Source organism: Musca domestica, unplaced genomic scaffold (assembly GCF_030504385.1).
Source record: "Musca domestica strain aabys unplaced genomic scaffold, Musca_domestica.polishedcontigs.V.1.1 33, whole genome shotgun sequence".
Classification (NCBI taxonomy): domain Eukaryota; kingdom Metazoa; phylum Arthropoda; class Insecta; order Diptera; family Muscidae; genus Musca; species Musca domestica.
This window is the reverse complement of record NW_026712312.1, coordinates 10583170-10603915: the sequence shown is the minus strand read 5'-3', so window position 1 is coordinate 10603915 and position 20746 is coordinate 10583170. Positions and strand designations below refer to the sequence as shown.

The following is a 20746-nucleotide window of genomic DNA, read 5'->3' as shown; positions in this document are numbered from 1 at the left end:
ATACGGTTTCGCTTTTGTACAACAGTTTTTTAGACACTGGTTTGGTTCATATGGGGCCTATACCAAAATGTGCACACTGAACACATCCGAGTAAAATTGTATTAACAGAATGCCGATCAAGAATATATACTTTATGAGGTTCAAAATTGACAAAATGCAGGCAACTTGTTGAACCAATCAGAACATTTTTTTAATTGAAATACGGTTTCGCTTTTGTACAATAATTTTTTGGACACTGGTTTGGTTCACGGCTCGGTTCATTTTTCCAGCATAATTAATGTCGATCAAACCATGTGCGAAAAAAATGTCTCCAATTTTAAAATACCCTAGTTCTAGAACCTGAAACATTGTTTCAAATGTCGAACAAGAACCTAAACAACAGATTCAATTTCTTAATATACTTTTATTGTTGGCTTCAGTTGGTATATCGACATCATTGGTTTACTTAAAATATAACAAGTACATACTTAAAAAGGAAGTCTTATATTCTACATAATGAAGGATTTGATCATCCCCAGATGATGAATTAAAGGCTGGAAAGCAACAAAACTTAAACCTAAAAGAAAATGATCTACATAATTATCTTAACATCTATACATACAAACAAAATAATAGCAAATTCTCTTAGCTTGTTTCTAGCCTTTCTTTGAAAGACCTAAGAGAAAAGTTAAATGGAGTACCCTTAGCTTAAAGCCCAAAGAAAACACAAGTGATGGTGGGGTCGGAAGTAAAGATAGATGGTTGCGACTCGAAGCTCGAAAGGCACGCGACGGCATCACAACATCGCGAAATCCCGAAAAAGAATGTGAAGACAGGCTAGTTCGGAAATGTCTTTAGTCCTGTTTGAGTGCTGCGGCAGCGGCTGCATCTGCTTTCTTCTTGAGGGATGCCCTCTTCTGTTCCTTGTTGTAGTTTTTGACATAGAAAGAACTGAACATGTATGTAAAGAGACCCGCATTGAAGGTCAACAGGGCAGCGATTGGCTTGGGGAAGTTGCAGCTGGGTTGGAATTGAACTTGGAGTGTGTGGACGAAGATGATCAAAAATTGAACCTGAAAATGGGAGAAGGCAACAATGAAGCCGATTTGGAGCTAACGTCTGCACATTGGACTAGAGGAATGTACTTACGATTTGCAAAATGGTGATGTATTTTTTCCACCACAAATATTTCTGCACCTTGGGACCCATGGCCGACAACAGGTAATAGGCATACATAATGATGTGGATGAAAGAGTTGATGAATCCAAGTAGGGTACCATGTCCACCTGCACATGTTAAGGTTCGAATTAGGAAGGGAAGTTGTAACAGATCCATCGATTTGAACTTACCGGCAAAGTATTTAACACCAATGAAGGCGCACACCGGCATCAGAGTGTGATGGTACAAGTGGAGGAACGAGATTTGGCGATCCTTTTTCCTCAATACAAAGAACACTGTGTCCAAGAGTTCGGTAATCTTAGCAATGTAGTACAACCAGACTGCTCGAGCCATCTGAATCGAATTTACCAATTAGAGAGATTCGTAAATCAGTAACAACCATAACTTACCCTCATGGAGATTGGATCGGTGGCATATAGTACGGGTTGGCATTTGAAGTTGTAATGGCCACCCCATCCGCCCTTGTAACCCTGCAATGGAATGTGGCAGAAGCAATGCGCGGTTAATAATAGTGGTCTCTCTTGCGTGTTGACAGTTCAAATGCTTACCTCATAAAACAGCACCCAACTTAGGACTACTTGGATAGCATTGTAAACGAGCAGAGTATTCTTCAATTCGAACGGCTTCCGATCACGCATCCACCTCGGGCCAGCATACAAACAGAAATACAAATAAACGGCCAAAATGGTGAACAGAGGTCCGGGTGCATTGGATAGGAACCAGTTTTTCGTTCGCAGATCTTCGTGTTCTACGAAGAAATTCACCAGTCTATCTACGACCGTATTGGTTTCATTTATGCTCAAAGTGACGGTAGACATTTTTGTTGCAGCTACCTAAAAATGGGAATTAGATGGTAATGCGTGTTACATATGTATTTTTAGATATGAAAAAAAAAAACAATCGTGCTATTTAAAATGAAAACAACAACTATTGGTCTTTTTCAGTAACGCAAAAAAAAAAACAAATGTTCAATATTTCAATTTAGTTTTGGCATTTTTATTAGTTTTCCCATGGTAAAATTAAGAAGGTAAAGTCATTTCTGCATTTTCTCTAATTTACCGTGTAAAATTTCAATGCATAGCGATCAGCAGGTTCCCATCTCAGATTTGTGTTTTTACATTATTCCAATGAGATGTTGTCAAATGAATAATTTTGAATAAATTGTAAACATATGAGAGTATGACTTTACCATGAGTTTTCCGTTCATGTACTTTCGGGGCCAAGATTTCTCTAGGTGCAAATTTTACATTTCTCCCCTTGACCATTTAAATATTCGCGTGCATACCAAATAAATAAATAATAACAATAAAATGGAAATAGCATTGGCTCATTTCAAAAGTTGGCTGTTTCAAAATTTTTAAAATACGGGACTCATCTATCATTTTTCAAAATAAAATGAATGACAATTGTAAAAACGTTTTCGTAACCAGGTTTCGTATCATTACCCATGGTAAATGAAGAAGGTAAAGTCATTTCAAATGAGCATACCCATCTCTGATTTTTTAGTAATTTCAATGCATGGCAATCGGGTTTCCATCTCTGATTTGGTTATGTACAAAGCATTTATAAATATACATGCGATTGCATGACTTTACCTTCTTCATTCTACCGTGCCATTACTTTTTAATTTAATTTTTTGATACTTTGAAGCTTTCTCCGTTCTAATAAATTTATAAAAAATACCAAAATTATTGACTTTTTATTTTAAGAAATTAAGTCAGGCAATTTTACATTTCATTTTTGTTTTTAAAAAATGTTGTGTATTTTGTATTTTCATTGTTGTCCTTGGTAGAAAACAATGCCACTTTAGACTTTATTTGCTCAGAAGTATTAAATATTAAAATTGATTCAATATAGATATTTATTACATATTGTTAATATAACAACTGGTATGTTCCAGAATCTGAAAGAATCTATTAGTTTTGTAATATTTTTCGATATCAAAAAGGGAAAATTAGTTATCGTAGTAAAAAGTTTTAAATTTCTGCAAGTTTTACATTGCTGCATTTAAGAAATCAAAAAAAAAAAAAAAAAAAATACAAAATAATGGTTATAGAAATACTGAAATTTCAAAACTTGTCGAAAATAAACTAAAGCTTTCCACATTTTTATAAAAACCAAATTTAAAACGAATACGTTTGAATACGAATGGTTCGAGTATTTTTTTTTTGCTGCATTTAAGAAATCAAAAAAAAAAAAAAAAAAGAAAAATACAAAATAATGGTTATAGAAATACTGAAATTTCAAAACTTGTCGAAAATAAACTAAAGCTTTCCACATTTTTATAAAAACCAAATTTAAAACGAATACGTTTGAATACGAATGGTTCGAGTATTTTTTTTTTGCTGCATTTAAGAAATCAAAAAAAAAAAAAAAAGAAAAATACAAAATAATGGTTATAGAAATACTGAAATTTCAAAACTTGTCGAAAATAAACTAAAGCTTTCCACATTTTTATAAAAACCAAATTTAAAACGAATACGTTTGAATACGAATGGTTCGAGTATTTTTTTTTTTTTGCAAAAAGTCTGTTTTGCGAAAAAAAATATCTTTCAACCAAAAAGCACGTTGAAATTAGCAGTTTGTCAGAAAACTTAATATTGCACACGCAAAGAAACATTTTGAATACATAAAAACGCTAAAATATAATTATACAAAATATCAGACATAGACTAGAGATGTCTTTGTCCAATTTTGTCGAAATCGGTTTACATTTAGATATAGGACTAGTATGTATTTCCCTCGTATTTTATATAATTGATACGCCGTTCGTCCAATCAGTTTGAATTTTGGATCATACGATCAAGTCTACATAAGACATACATATGATATTGCTCTCATATTTATGTTTCAGTATTGAACCGTTCTAAAGGCGTAATACCCATTCAATAACTGTCATAATTGGAAGTTGAAGTAGTTCTTGAAAATATGCACAGCAATCAATACAGCCATCCTGAACATTTGCAATATTAGTTCACCAGGTCCGTTTTTTGTGAAAACTACGGAACTTGTATTTGTTAGTGGGGATCAGACAGGAAATGCTATAGTTTTCGGTGTAGTCATCAGTTTCACGTGAGACTCGTAAGCACCAATTGGAACCAGAGAAAATCTTCGGCATTATTCATTGAGTTACCAAATCAGATAAGAACTTTTGCCCACCAAAAAGGTACTGTACCTGCTTGATGAGTGCATATCAATACACGTTTGTTCTAAACTGCCCACAGAGATGCGACCAACTGTCGATGTGGTGATATCAAAATACCACGCAATGTCAAAGTTGTAATAAAAAAACAGGTTCCAATTTTATTTATTACTGTCTTGGATAGGAATGCTGGAAAGGGCTTTTTCTTTTAGAAAATCTGCAAGCTATTCTAGATTCACTGATATGTAGAAAAAATAGTAATCACAAAACTGGTTTCTTTCCGTAGATATCCTTGTTGTGTTTCTTAACACAAATCGCACGGACAGCTTTCTCACACTTGTACATATGTCTGTGTGTGTCTCTACTGGAAGCGGGGAGATTCAGTTTGCATCGTACATATGTACAAACGCATCGCATGGGGCAGAACAGTTCTGTACACCCACAACATGTACACAGTTTGTTTATGTGGGTGCGTTGTTTTAGATAGCGAACAAAGTTATTTTGTAAATATTTTTAATTCCAGATGCACACAGTTTCCTATTTTCGACATTGCTGAGGAATACACTTTAGAAGTTTTGAACGAAACAATTGGTCTGTTCCTGAACTAAAAATTTGTACAATATATAGTATGGTTTCCTAGTCAAAATCGACCCTCTATCCGATTGACACACATGCATACAGGCTATATATCTAAATACATTTTTGATGGTATTTACCCTTCTGGAATCGAGAATCAATTTGAAAAGTTGTCTGTCGGGATTTTTCGAGTGTAATACTAAATAGTATAACTCCAATCTTCCATCGGTTTTGCCCAATTTCACGTCAGTCTCAACCGTCTATGCTTAATTGTGGCAGACGATTAAGGTACCCGTGTTGCTTGGAGGGAATGACTTTGCTATTGGTCCAACTCAAGTGAACATGTGTTACCATGAATTGCAGAAACTTCTCTCAACACAGTTTTGTCTGGTGGAATTATTTTCATAAGCACATCATGCAGCTGATGTGTCTTAGTGAGTTTATGGGCGAACATGGAGCGGGCGACGTTACATGAAGCGATTGCTAGGAAGCCACCACAATCGGTGCATGCAGAAAAACGAACATCCCGAAATAAAAGCGATAGCTTCAAATACAGAATCTTCTCTTCGCTCTAGAGGGAGCCATGGCTTAAGTGAATAGTTTTAGAGTTCGAAGAACAGAGTCCATCTCAAAGCAAAGTCTTTGTTGTCCATCATGCAGAGGGTAAATAATGACATTGGACACATTACATAAGCCACACATAGAAAATCAAATTGCGAAAATAAAAAAAAACTATCTGCGTTGCAATCGAATACGATGCATATTGGTGTGTATGTATTTGATAGCCTACTATACTTTTGTAAGCGTTCCGCTCTTCAATTATAAATCCATAAATTTAATTTAGTTGTTACGCACGATCCTTGACTGTTGACAGTCGAGAGTATGAGTGGGTCATGGCGTGAATGACAGTGTCATGCCCCACAAACCCAGGCCAATGGTTATGTTTCACTTACATCGCTGCGAATCGTTACAATTCTCTGTTTCAGTACCAGCAATTGTTTCGATTCCACTGCTCTTGGCATTTCGAAACGAACTCGTGAATGAAGTAGTATGTATTTGTATGGAAGCATAGACAAACAAAATCACGAAGAACCTGTGAAAAAGTAATTAAACGACAGTACCACCCTAGCACCATTAAATAAATCAAGAAACATATTAAAATTTTGGAGATTGAAGAAGGTCATGCTTTTGATTAGGTAAAATGGTCCAATATTGACCATCATATTCAATATTTGTTCCATGTACGTTTTTTTTTTTTTGTCGCCTTGGGTAAATGCAAAGGAGAACTTGCATGCAATCGGTTCGGAAACTCTTCAAATGCCTGCAGAAAAAATTACAACGAATTTCTCATTATTTTTCCATGCTTTACACGGCTATGTGGTAGTATTTTTGATATTTGCAAAATGTTATTACCCTAATGTACATACTTAACACCCTATTTCTTTGCGAATTGCCCGGTTTCGCTGGGGAGGTGATTGATTTAGAACCCAGGTCAAGATTGTTTTACGTTCAACAAAGTTTCGAAATTGCTGACCAAGGTATTCTGCACTAAAATATGCCACTGCAAAGAAATGGGAATGAATGGCTTTTTGAATTACGTTTTCGCCAGACCGATCGGAAAATGTGTAAAATTATTTTCGACGAATGTCTTATGACAACAAATGTTTTAAAGCTAAGTAGCAAGTCGGACAAGTTGAAGTTAAGTTATGTATGTACATACACATCAGATAAATGTATTTGCGACTATTTATGAGTGCAAAAAGAGCACCCGTGCCAGAGTTCTGGTGGAATTTTGTAGAGAAAAACATTTCGTGTTTCAGATATATTAAACGGAAGAACTCAAAAAGAATAATAATAATAATAATAATTAATTCATTTTAAGAGATAATTTACAATGATTTACTGTTGCATTATCATATATCGATTTAGAAAATATCAATATTCATTAAAAAAAAGACAATTATATTTAAGGGCCTTGAAAGGGAAAGAAAACGACATTTCAAATGAGTTTTTCATGTTTTTTAGATATTTTTTTGAGTTCAATTCAAATTTGTAAAACTCATATAGAATAGTGTTTTTCTTTCGTATTCGTCATACAAAAGAGGCCCCAAGGCCCAATGAAAGTATGTAAACGATTATAGAAAAGATGTTTGGTTTGAAATCAGTAGAAATTATATAATAATGTATACGCACACTCTCTCATTCAGTAAACTACTCTAATTTAAAACCGAGGGATCGTTAAATCTGGAGATTACTATACTACCAGACTGTTGTACTCCAGATCTGTTCCGGAACCTGTAAGAATCTTCCAGTTTAGACATTTTTGCAAATTGTTGCTAAATGAATTCGAAAAGATTTGCGGTGTTTCGAACGGTAACTCGCATTCTTAAAAATCAACTCAAGTTTTTTTGTGGGTTCATATGTCCGCAGACCAAATCTACTGGCATCATTATAGCAATTTGGAATATTCAATAGAAATTGGAAAAGCAACAACTGTGAATGGAAAGCGTCAATGGAGAAGCGACTCCGTAGTCGATGTTCCACATTGGACTTTGGAATATAGAAAACGTATAAATAGTTACTGAAATATATTCCATTTCCAGAAAGATTTTTTTGTTATGTACAAATACATGTATGTAAATACATGTGTATGTATTGTAGAAGATTTCTATCACAAAGTAAACATCAAAAACAAAAAAATGGAGAAATCATTTAGGAGGACGGCGAAAGCACGTGTGATTATTTCGGACAAAGATAGATTTATCTCTCCGTTGTGTCGATCCATGAATATGTATGCATAAATATTTGCATATATACACACAGGTATATAAATAAATATATATATATATAGGTGTTTTGTTTTTAATTATATGAAAAAAGAAACCTACAATCCAGATAGGAATATTTTTTTGTTCGATGATGATGATGATGAAGATTATTGTTTTTTTGAAGTTGTTGTATAGATGTTTCCAGTAGACTAAGCGTCTTCAGTGCGTTGACCTTTTAATATTTTTTAGCAAACATCGATTTTTAGTAGACTCATGTAGACATGTATGTGTTTAATTTGTTTCGAGCATGTTCGAATGTTAATAACACATATCATCATAATTAAAGCTAACCGCTTAGGGTTTATCGGAAATTTGTCGGATTAGCTTAAATGGTCATTACGCTTCAGTATTCAAACGTAGTAATACACAGGTGCAGTCCAGGACATAGGCCCTATTGATATTGAAAAAAACCCACCACTACGAGGTGAAGAAATCCTTTTAAAATAAAAGAGGGCTGTGGGAAAACGAAGTAGACAGTTATCCGTTACAGAGTTCCGTCAAATGGACCGGCTTGACCTGCCTAATGACAATTCCTTCGAAGGAAAACTGTTGTAATCTTAACAGACAGAAATATATGTATACTTGTCTAACGTGACTATTTCGCGGAGTTATACACGAAATGAAAAAATTAACATATCCTCCATAGTACGATGGAGGGAAAAAAGTAGTCAAAAGTCGACACAAATTATCAAAACCAAAAGGCTGAATAAAAGCATACATTGCCAGCTGCCATTCTGAGACCGACGTCATCACTTGTCAGTTTCAGCGAACGAGAATCGCGGAATCCCAAATTGATTTCTTCGCTGATTTCCGTATTCCGTAGTGACTGCTATGGCCCAAATTGAAATTCCACAGACACAGTCATTTTCATTATGATCACGTCGCCTATTTTGTGCTCTGTTCCAGCGCGACAATTTAGTATCCCGACTGACTGAAGCACTTAGGATTATTTTATGCCCCCACAATTATGATGCTAACAATTTCCTATACGGGCGCACTTGTCTATGCAAAACTCGTACGGCATGGCCAAAATGACAGCGTATTTGAATGGTAATCGTGTTCGGATTACTTTGTTTGTTAAAATCAGAAAACGTCATGATTCATATGGATTAGTATTTGACCCGCAATGTCGGAACCTTTCAATTAATATGTTGTGCATTGCCAATGGATCGGAAAACGCGTGGGTGGATGTGAACGCAGTTCAGTGTCCTCTGCCACGGTAGCTTGAGTTCGATTATGAATTGATGTACTGTGAAAGATTTGGCGGGTGCAGAAAAAACCATACGACACGAAAAATCTAAATGGATATTGTGGCAATTGTTTGGCTTGGATGTGTCTTTGGAAATGGGACAAATTATCCGAACAACAATAGAGCTGCTTAGAACTGAGGAGTGGAGCAGAGAGATTCATAATTTGGCAAAAAGCAAGAAAAAGAGTTCATTTCGCGATGCGTACTGCTAGTGTTTAATATGTCACTATCACTGACTTCGTTGTTCGAAGTCGGCTGAACAAATTGATTTATAAAATATTTTAATATATTCTAGGTATGTTAATGGAACCTGCAGTGACCGTTGGAAATTCCACCACTGTTGTTTACCCTCGCAACCATCAATCGGGTGTTTTAGCTCAACGATTGAGCGGCAGTTCGTTTCGTTTATCTACGTTGTTACTACGTCTGCCATGGCTTGCCGCCAGCCATTCAACTGTTACTCCTTTGGCATTCTATTGACCAATTGATTAAGTCAACGAAAGTAAAACTAACGATCGCTGAGATCAAATTTACATAAATATTGAATAATATGCGATGAAATATTGTATAACATACTGACAGGTGACACAATAACAACAAACAAATACAGAGAGGGCGAGAGCGATGTTGTGGGACCAAGGAATGAACGGGCTGGCTGAATTGCCCACTTTCGACAAACAACGACTGTTGAGGTGAATTTTGTCGCGGTTCCGGCCACCAAGTATTTGTATGGCCGTCTAGCAAAGAATGTGTGAAACAGAATAGATAATTAATCTTTAGGGACTATGGGGTGGAAAAGGAAATGCAGAGAAGAGTGAGATGCACAACCTTCATATTTGCTTATAGATATGTCGTGTCTTAAGTCTTTTGTATCCATGCACATCCAGAATTATTCATTCGTCAATGATTAATATTCGTTGTGATTGAAATTAAGAAAAATAATTTGTAATTATTTGCACTTTAAATAAATATAATTATTTGTTAGTATTAAAAAAATGTATGTGTTCATCAGCAGTCAAGTTGTTGTTGAAATTGTTTCGAATCGATTCACCACAGTGGTTCAGGTCATTAAGCATTTGCGCATCTCGTTATAGGATGCTTAAATATCATAACCCGAAAGCCTGAAATTGAAATCACAATCTCAATGTGAACTTTGGAGCCAAGAATCCATCTAGAAATTTGACGTACACATTTTTACTGGAAGCTGTTCGTTTACCCCATAAGTCCATAAGCGAGAGCGAAATGAGAGAGACATTTTGATATTTAAGTCACTGGAAAAATGCCCCCAGTAAGAATTATTTAATAACAACAGCTTTACAATTGTTTTGTAAACAAAAAAAAAAAAAAAACTAATTTAACCAATTTATTTTTGCGGAAAAATGTTATTAAAATTATGAACAACAAAAAAATAAGGAAAACATAATTATATAAGAAAGAGAAATGATTTAAGCGCGGGTGACACGTTATTGTGTTTATTTTGGCGTTAAATCCATCCAAAAAATGTTCGTCTATGGAACACCATTGCCATGCCTCTCGCATTTTTACTCAGTAAATTCTTACTGGCACACTAATCGTAGGAACCTATTATGGACAATATCATTTGGCAATGTATAGCATATTTTAGCGAAATGAGAGAGACATTTTAATATTTAAGTCACTGGAAAAATGCCCCCAGTAAGAATTATTTAATAACAACAGATTTACAATTGTTTTGTAAACAAAAAAAAAAAAAAAAACAAATTTAACCAATTTATTTTTTGCGGAAAAATGTTATTAAAATTATGAACAGCAAAGAATAAGGAAAACATAATTATATAAGAAAGAGAAATGATTTAAGCGCGGGTGACACGTTATTGTGTTTATTTAGGCGTTAAATCCATCCAAAAAATGTTCGTCTATGGAACACCATTGCCATGCCTATATCAAGTGAAGATGCAGGAATAGTAGGTATTTGTTGCTTGAGGCATCCTTTGTGCATGGTGAGCACACTAAGTCTAGTTTTCTTTTATTATTAATTTGAAACGAAAATTTTAAATTAACTGCATGACAATAATTCTGCTGTTAGGATTTGCGAAAAAAGTTGTTTTGACGCATCAGCTGTTATCTTACAAAGGTTTTGCAATAGGCTGTTTATTTACTTTTTACCATTTTCTCTCTCTCTCTCTCTCGCATTTTTACTCAGTAAATTCTTATTGGCACACTAATCGTAGGAACCTATTATGGACAATATCATTTGGCATTGTATAGCATATTTTACACGTAAGAAGCACTAGGTCTGTCTGGTTACCCATTGAACCATTGCTGCAAATTGCTTTGCAAAAGAGGGATATTCGAGAGAGAAATATTGACACTTTTTTGTCAGTTAGCAAATTCTTTTCTGATCAATCTCTTCTTGCAATCCCTTCCTTCGTCTTCCATTTCGAGCATTCGATGATTTATTTTGGTGCAAGGAATTAAAAAAATATATTTTGGAATTTTTATTTTTTTTGCAAAATCGGAAGTTCTTAGTTTTCGCAAAACAACTAAGTGCTTGTTTAAAATTTTATATTTTTTCCTTTTCACTATTTTCTTGCAAAAGATAATACACCCACCTTACTCTCCCAGAAAGAGTAATGTTCGACAATTCCTGCCGGAAAAGTAATCAGGCAGACCTACTATCAAATTTACTGAATCTGATCCCATTTTGTACAAACATTTTATTGTGCCTTCGCCTGCTGTTTTTCACTGCTTCTTTTTTCAGTATTATTTCCCAATTCATTTGTTGACGCTAAAAGGGAGCCGAACGTGGAAAGTCTAATTAGGCTAGAGTGGATTAGAAACTCACACACGCACACACGTAAATTGTATTATATTACTTCTGATAGTCGTTGGAACATCTCATTTTATGGCCACTTTGATGATGTTGAGATACGATTTGACTCAAACAATTGACAATAATAACACTTCGGTTGGTTGACGCGTTGCTTTGTGGCGTACTCAGGGCTTTCCTTGAGAGTTCAGGTGCGGTGACTGCATAATGTGTAACCCATGAGTGACAAAAATTCACGCTTGCGTGCTTCACGACTACGGCAGTCGGATGGGTTAGGAAGTAATTAATTAATATTTAGTACATGTTAATAATCAAAAGTGACTTCAAAAGATCGCGTCATAGTTATTTGTAATCACGTCAAGTTATTACTTTCTATGTACATTAGGGTTGTGACCTGTGTACAAATATGAAAAACAGACGGGAAAATATTGACCCTTGAAGGATAAGAAAAACTATCGAAAACGAGGTGGCACTTTTTGTGACATTTATTTGAATTCAAACTAATGACAAATTCACTTTTTTATGTTAAAATCAATGGTGGGTATCGAAATTCGCTGGCATATGATATTATATGCGGATATTAAAGACAATACTTTATGATGGCGAATGTGCCATTAAAAATATCCACGACAAGTCGAGAAAGAACTTTTCAATAAACAAAAATCCTAGATATAAATAAGGACAATATTTTCCACATAGCAGAGGCATTTGGGTTTTTTTTGGGGTGGTGTGGGGTGGTGGTTATTTTTATTTATAACCGTAATGTACATGTGCGTGTGTGTGTGTTTATTAATCACATTCTATAACTACAACAATATTGATATTTTGTCTGACGTTGATGATAGACGTGGTTTATTGAAAACAACATCTCTTTGTGGCCATGGAATTGGTCACAGAGGCGCATCTATCGGAGAGCAGTCTGGTTGACCTTGTACTTGAGAAGAACTTCAACTTAACACGCTCACCGGAAGCAGAACGACAAGTTCTCATTGAATATAATCTCGATGATTATGAATTTGTTGACACAAAAATGTGTATCGAGTGGTGCTTGCCAGAGAACGCTGTGCTATTGAACTGTTGTTTGGAGCAGATAACTTGGCTTCAGACTTCAGAGGTTAGTGGCCACATTGTGAACTTGTTTTGAATTATTATTATTATTAATATTATTTGACCCGACTCATGTATCGCTGTTTATTTCATTTTCTATTTTTGTGCTGAGTTAACACTTCTTGAAGCCATGGGTGTGCGCGTCTTTGTACATCTATACATACGAACGCGAGTATCTATGTAGGTATGTATGCCGTCGTATATGTGTTATGAATTTCATATCAATCCAAAAAAAATTAAGAATAACTCTGATTCGATGACGAACTTGCGAGGTTACCTCACATTTAACGCAACGTTTATTTGTTTTCCAAACAACCAATTATCACCAATGGGTAAAACCACAGACCAGTCGAAATTGGAACAATTTCCGTTTTAGTCCGCCGACCGATAAATTGGGTTTGGGTGTTTGTACTTAGGGTAAGCAAACAAACATACAAACGAACAAACAAACAAACCGTAGCAGAAGAGAGGCATACGCAATTCGACCGATTGGTCTGTAAAATGAAGTACTTTTTCTGACGGGTGTACGAATGTACGCAGTTTGCTTTTCGCCAACACATTGTTGCGCCAACACACCGCTGAGGTGTTGTCCAAGTGAAGGGCAATTCCGAATTGATCAAAAGTCCAGCATCAGCCAAAATTCCACCCGTACTGTGCTGTGCTGGTTTCGTTGAGCGAGTTTTTGCTGCTGTGCTTTGCACTACTATTGCCGATGGCGACCAATAAGCTCGTAACTAAGAGACAAAAAACACAACATCTTTTCATAACATCTTCACATCTTCCATCATCAGCATAACCACCACATCAGAGGAGGGCGCACTTACATACACAAACAACCGAACTTTTATGCGGACTAGGTAGGTACCTAAATGAAAATGATATTTCTTTCAATAATGACCAGAAATCGATAATGTGTTTGGATCGCCATTTGAATTTCAGATCAGTGCAATGATCGCCACTTATAGCTCCACGAATTGCCAGCTTTAATGGTTGAACGTCCGTCCGATTGATGCGATAGCCAACATGATTTTTGACGTTTGTCTGCTAATTTGAATTGAAATTCGAAAACTAAATAACAAATAAGCTGAATGACAAACTCGAGGTCGGTCTCTCCGGCCACACAAAGAGGCAACAAGTGTCGCAATCGCGTGCATGAGATATTGCAGAACACACAGCCACATCCTTATCACTCGAGGACACCGTCCGCCATGGTCAATCATCGCTGGCAACCAACTTGACTTTTGAACTGTTTACTTGCCTTTTCCGATCAGTGATGCCTTGAGTGTCGAACACTTGTCTCCTGTCCTATTCAAATTCGTCCCGCAGTTATTAAAGTCAATGTTGATGCTGCAACAGTCGCGATTTGTAGAAGCGCACTTCCTTATTCTTCGAGTTTTTATTTTATTTCTATTCGCAAAAATCAAAGTTATTCTTGTTTTGGTAGAACCCGCACGACAACGCACATGCACACACACTCTTTGTTTTAGAATTTCGATAGGCGATTCCTTTTTACACAGATATTTACAAATCGTTTAGTATCTTCGCGCAGGTGTCCGAGAAGCGTGCGACTAGTTCACGGTTTAACAGCAGACTAACTTCATCTGGCTCGTAGGTATCCGTCTTCTATTCGATTTACTTCGATCTTGTCACCTGTTCTGCTGGCGCACTGCTCAGCTTCATGTTTAGTATAAGACCGCAGCACCACCACCACCACCAACATCGCCACCACACGACGATAACAATTCATATTTGCAAGCCAGCGTCGGTTTCTTCGCGTGGTCAAGCAAACGTGCCGAAGAAGTGCACACATACATACACACACTCGCGCATCCGTCTGAATGCTTCCGATGTTACCCACTTGAACAGAGAACTAACGTAATATCAATGGATGTTTGACGACCAGTGGTGGATGAAACAGAGATCGGTTGCAGTTGTAATCCTTATCTGATCTGAGTGTGCCAGTTTTTGAATAACTGAAGTTCGGTCCACGATATTTTAATGATTGTAGTCACATTTTTTAATAAAATTGTCTGAAATTCCTTCTGGGAAGTTTGCCCCCTGGAAGAGAATTGTCTATATATAGCCTCCATATTTTGATGGATTTAGCAACATTTTTTACCGGAATTGTTTCAAATTTCGTATTTAAAGTTTGAAGCTCGTAATGAGAACTACAACATATGCCAGAAAATTCTCTATGCAGGTTCACGCCTTCGTATAGCCCATATAACAGTACATCCCTTTATCTGGTATTTTGATGATATTAGCAACATTATTTACCAGAATTGTTTCAAATTTCGTATTTGAAGTTCGGAATCGATACTACAGCCTATGACAAAAAATTACTTATGCAGAACCAGGACTTCGCATATATGGGGGATATAATGATTTTCATTTAAGTGGTATTTTTCGACGGTTTTTTTTTTTAATTTTTCAAGATTCTTCAAAATGGTGGAGGGTATTAAAAGTTCGACCCGGTCGAACTTAGCTGCTTTTTTAGTTGTTTGTACTATTTTTTGTCTAAATCCAACACACAAAAAGATAAATTGTTCAATTGTCAATACTCGAATTGTTCAACTTTGACATTTCGTACGTCCGACGCAATTAGGTAACTATCATATAAATGCATGTGTTTTAGTTGTGTTGTGAAAAACTTCGACTGAGTATTCCGAATTTTATGTAATGCTCTTATACGATAACCGTGTTTTCCCTTGTAGGCTCTGGTAGGTTCAGAGCTATACCTAGATCCAATGTCCAACATTTATACCAAATATTTAATCCAATTTCAAAATGTATGAATTATAAAAAGAATATTAAATTTGATTAAAAAAGTGTTATATGACTGACAAGAGAGAGAGAGATATTAGAGTGCTAGGACATGTCGAGTTTTAACAATGAGGAATTATCCAATCAATAAGCAATAGATGTTCATTTCCACCAATTGGCCCCACCTGCTCGAGGCTACTGGTTGAAGGAAGAAATTTGTCCAGTAAGATTTAGTAATCTCAAATGCCTTGTTGAACTAACGTTTTATTTAGCCAAGTGCTGCCAACGGCCACTTTTGTTTACATGTCTACACACATACATACCTACCATACGTGCATGTATGTATGCATGTATGTATATCGGAGTATATGTTCTGTTTTCCTATGTATGTCGGCTAAAACAAATCTTTGAGCTTTCGTTCTACCACACGGCAACGGAACGGCGCGCAACCCATCGCTAGAGGTTATTTCGTTGCCGGCTAAATTTCGATAGGTGCAATTAAAAGTCCCAAGTTCAGTGCAAGACCATAATGGCAATATCGATCCAATGATATTATCGGCGATCTTGACAAAAGTGATTTGGACCCACAGAAGGTGAGGTTTGAAACTGGATTGCTTCCTACCTACCTCCCGACTGGTTTACCCACCCTACCCCAGTGTTTGGTCCATGGCATTATGTACTTGTGCATCTGTGTGTTACACAAATCGCCTATCGGCGCGTATTTTTGTAAGCATATCCCATTCTGATATTAAATTAACATGAGTTATACAGCTGTGATAAAATGTCCCACTGTCAATTTCTTAACCATAGGAAGAATCGCAAAAACAAGGTGTCTGATTTAAATACATATATATGTATATATATTGTTCTGAATTATATATTTGTTGTGTTACACAAATCGCCTATCGTCGCGTATTTTTGTAAGCATATCCCATTCTGATATTAAATTAACATGAGTTATACAGCTGTGATAAAATGTCCCTCTGTCAATTTCTTAGCCTAGGAAGAATCGCAAAAACAAGGTGTCTGATTTAAATACATATATATGTATATATATTGTTCTGAATTATATATTTGTTTTGATTTGTACCGATCCAAATTCGAAATATGCATCCGATCGTGGCCTAGACCTAGAGAGGAATAAGTTTCGAATCCATTGACCAGATATGGGACCCATACATAAATAACTGAATAATGTCCATCCCATGCCAACATTATGGAATTTAGTCAAAACATTTACATACGACGAGTGTAACACACAGGTATACAAGTTTGTACAGATTGCTACTTTGATTGCGTACGCCGCAGAAAGTTCCAAAAACAATGTCTAATTCCATTAACATTAATAGGCAACAAGCGTGAAGAGCCGAATATTAATTAGCAAATCAATTCCACAAGAACAAGAATAATTAATCGCCGATATACTCATCCATATTTACGTAGCTAGCTTACGAGCACATGGAATACATAGTCGGGCGGTACACCCATGACGGGGCCTTATAAATCTTAGAGGCTCTGCAGGAAATTGCCGTTGCTGCATCCGACACGTTGCACAAGCATAGGAAAACTGGCTTCATTTGATATCGTATTGTAATATTGTAATTTTGATATAGAAATTGTAAATCTACGAAGACAATTTTTACTTCTTACTCCTTATATCCGAATTAAGTTTTTAAAATTTTTTATTGACAAATTTTAAAAATGAAATCCAAAGTTTCAAAACTCCAATTCTAATGTAATCCAAAAACCCTTATGCAAGCCACACACGATACAACTGGTTGTACAACTTGGAGAGTTCTCAAATTGTGTGTTTTTGTCACAAACGATACAATTTAGTGTACAACTTCTTTGTACAACTTCACTTTTCGTAGAGCTTATTTGAGTTAAGATGACACCGGAAAAAAATTCATGCTCTATAATTGACTCAATTGCTTTTATTTATAATTAATTTTTGAAATTCCATTTTATAAATTGAAAATCCTTTTTATATATACATTAAAATCACACATTTGATTGGATTTCGTATTATCGGTGTTGCCTCTTCAAAAATAAAAACAAAAGGAAATACAATCTGGAATACAACCTCTCCCAGTTGTACAACCAGTTGTAAAGAAAAAGTGCTCATACATTCTTAAAGTAGGAAACATGTATGTGTAAGCTCTGTCTCCATTCTAACAAAGTTATCCAGCAATGCTTCTTGTCTGATAAATACGAAAGTTTGTGCATTTACAATAACAAACCGTGAAACGGTTGTACTGTGTTATGCATGCTCGCTTTGTTCCCTGAACTCCCAGGTTCGAACCCACCCCCGGCCAGACAACAAAACAGTTTGAAAACGACCAGTTCTTAGTATTTCAAAATTGTTTCTAATTTATTGTTTTGAAAAATAAAAACAAAATATTTTCAAAATCAGTGATTGGAAGAAACTTAATTTGCGGAGCGCGTATTAATGATATTAGCCAGATTTCCCACGAACAGGATTTTGTTTCTGCAAGCTTTAGGCGACGTCAATACCAAAGCTTTTAGTTATGAGTATTGGTCTGTGCATGTGATTTGGTTCATGAGTTACATCTATTTCGTTTATTTCGAAACTTTTACTTTAGAAATATTGCAGATAATGTCTAAGAAGACTGAAATACAATTCGACTTGCAATTAGTTTTAATTCTATTTCAATCCAACCATTCTTTTAATTCATATCGAACATTACAACATTCTATTGAACATTACATCTTTGGAGATCTGTGAATTATCGTTCATTTAAACACATCGCAAACAACATTCAAACAACATATGTGCCTCATTTTTTTAATTTCGCGAATAAATAGAATTTCAATTACTTCATATCTATTTGAGTTTGATGATTTCTGCAAAGTGTGCGTGTGTGTGTGTGTGTGTACAGATGTTGTTTCTGCAAACTTGTATTTTTAAAATATTTCGGTTAATCTATGTATTAACCTATTTCATTTGTTATTCCTAACTTTTCATTTGTAATTCGAGAATTCTATTCATAATTGAAACTATCCCAGTTGAAAATAATATTCAAATCTGTTCAACGTTTCAAAGACGAAAGCCTTGAATATGGTGAACTCTATCGCGATTTCAACGATATAGGATTGTACTCCCATCATGGATACATAATTTATGGGGTTCCCAACGTTGAAGTGTTGCAAACGGAATGACATAGTAAGTTTGAAGTGGACACAATTGCAAATACCAATCTATTTGACTGGGAAATCTTTCTAATCACTTTACAATCTAATCCCAATACTTGGGCTGAGCTGTTATAAACCGATGACATATTATTGATATGTTTTGTTATTAATTCAATTCGGAAAAAAAAGCAAACAACCTAAACGCATAATTAGATGGCTAAATACACAAACAGTTGTTGATGTTGTCGATCATTTGGGTTCAATGGGCACTGACTGTGAGGCGGTAGGCATTGTGGGATTGGAAGTGAACATTTTATATCCACTGGTTAATTTTATTATGGAATATTTAATGCGGAAACCAAAAGACTTAGAAAAGTGACAAACGAATGGGCGTCGACAACATGTTTGTGTCTTAAGTCTTTTGTTTGAAGGCACGTTTCGGTTAACTCGAATTTATTTCATTTGTATTCATTAGCCAACATTCTCCTCGTGTTTAAAAATGGAAATCGACGTGTAATATCATAATTCTATGACTATCTGGCTGAGGTGATGTGTGCTTCAGTGATATTCGTACATTTGTAGCATATCAAGAATATTTCGAACGTTGGAACGTTGAGTTTAAAAATGGATAACTCCTAATTATTCTTAGAAGTGCTCCGATTCCAAGCTAATGGTGTTGTTTAAAATCTTAAGCCCTTAAAACGTTTTACTGGATTTCGAATTCGTTTGATGATGCGCATAATAGATGTTTTTTTTTTCTATATTTCGAATGCTAAAATAACCTTAAGAAGGTGGCGCCCAAAAAGGTGGCGCTGAAAGCTCAGACTTGACACTCTCGTCAAATTTAGAGTTTTGTATTTAATTTCGCGTCGAAATGAAACTCATAGTAATTTCGAGGTAAACTTCATTCAAAATTTTTATTTGCTTCGATGCACTTCGCATATTTCTTCTTATTGAGCACTTCTTCATTTCGGCGGATATTTTCGCATTATTGGAATAAGTATTGGAATTTGGTTTTGTCAATATATCCCAATGTCGTAAATAACCACAAGAATATTTTCAATTTGAATTAAATGGAATGTAATTGTTGGTACATTCATGCGTCGAATTTTTCAAGTTATTTGAAATGTTTGTTGTGCTGTGTTGTCCGATTTTCTTTTTGTAAAGCCATTCAATACCATTAGCCCGGCTTGGGTTCTATGTTATTGTTCTGCATTCGATGTCGTTTGTATTGTGTAGATATTAGGCAAGTGGGCCAGTGGAATGATCCCGCAAGCCAAAGACCACTACAACTAGTTTCTGTTTCTGTTTTTTCTCATCGTACATTCTGAGCGTTGATGTCTGCAGCAGACATAATTGCCCGCTCGTTCAACTCGAGAAAAAAATCTTTACTGCCCTTGACCATAACACTTCCAAAGCGATAAATAAAATACATAAATAAAAACAACTCGAAATACTGTTACGGAACCTTCAGCAACTAACTAATAACTATTCAGGTAAATTTTCAATAGGGTAAAATGATTTTGAGATTATCTAATTAAGCGAGCTCTGCGAATACACACACCTAAACTTAAGACTAAAACGCTGGTGGTACTGCTTAATTAACAGCTTCCAAGCGATTTTATTGAAAACAAAGCTGACACAACCTCTACTGAATTCGACATGACCGAGACCGACATGTGCAGAATACTTAAAATTGGGAGGTACCACAATAGCAGGGGGATATATCTAATGGGAGATGTTTATTAAAATTACATGAAATCAATGCTCTTGGTATCGGGAATTGCTTGGCCATTTCCTTCGATTTGCATCCAGAACTGATGTTGCACTCTTACTTGGTCGACCTTATGTAGTTTTACATTGGTGAGTACCGCACCTACGTAAAGACTGGTGCCAATATTCAACATATTTAGGATTTAAGGCTGATTTTTTTAAAAGAATTGCTGGCATTTGTCCTCCAT

General features: G+C 35.6%; 1 protein-coding gene across 1 annotated transcript; it reads right to left on the bottom strand.

Annotated features, from left to right (window-relative positions):
- Positions 1-383: 383 nt before the first annotated feature.
- Positions 384-14513, bottom strand: LOC101889280 (elongation of very long chain fatty acids protein AAEL008004). The gene is made up of 6 exons (XM_059125450.1): positions 14124-14513; positions 1707-1987; positions 1548-1628; positions 1329-1491; positions 1129-1265; positions 384-1052 (listed from the first exon to the last, which is right to left on the bottom strand). Exons 2-6 carry the CDS (start codon positions 1974-1976, stop codon positions 834-836), a joined length of 870 nt encoding a protein of 289 aa, XP_058981433.1. The 5' UTR covers positions 1977-1987; positions 14124-14513; the 3' UTR covers positions 384-833.
- Positions 14514-20746: the final 6233 nt, after the last annotated feature.

Excerpts from the sequence above, each read along its gene's own strand:
- LOC101889280 (XM_059125450.1), bottom strand. The coding sequence starts at position 1,976 with ATGTCTACCGTCACTTTGAGCATAAATGAAACCAATACGGTCGTAGAT. Across the intron at positions 1,492-1,547 it reads CCGATCCAATCTCCATGAGG|ATGGCTCGAGCAGTCTGGTT; the intron begins GTAAGTTATGGT and ends AATTCGATTCAG. Across the intron at positions 1,053-1,128 it reads ACATCACCATTTTGCAAATC|GTTCAATTTTTGATCATCTT; the intron begins GTAAGTACATTC and ends TCCCATTTTCAG.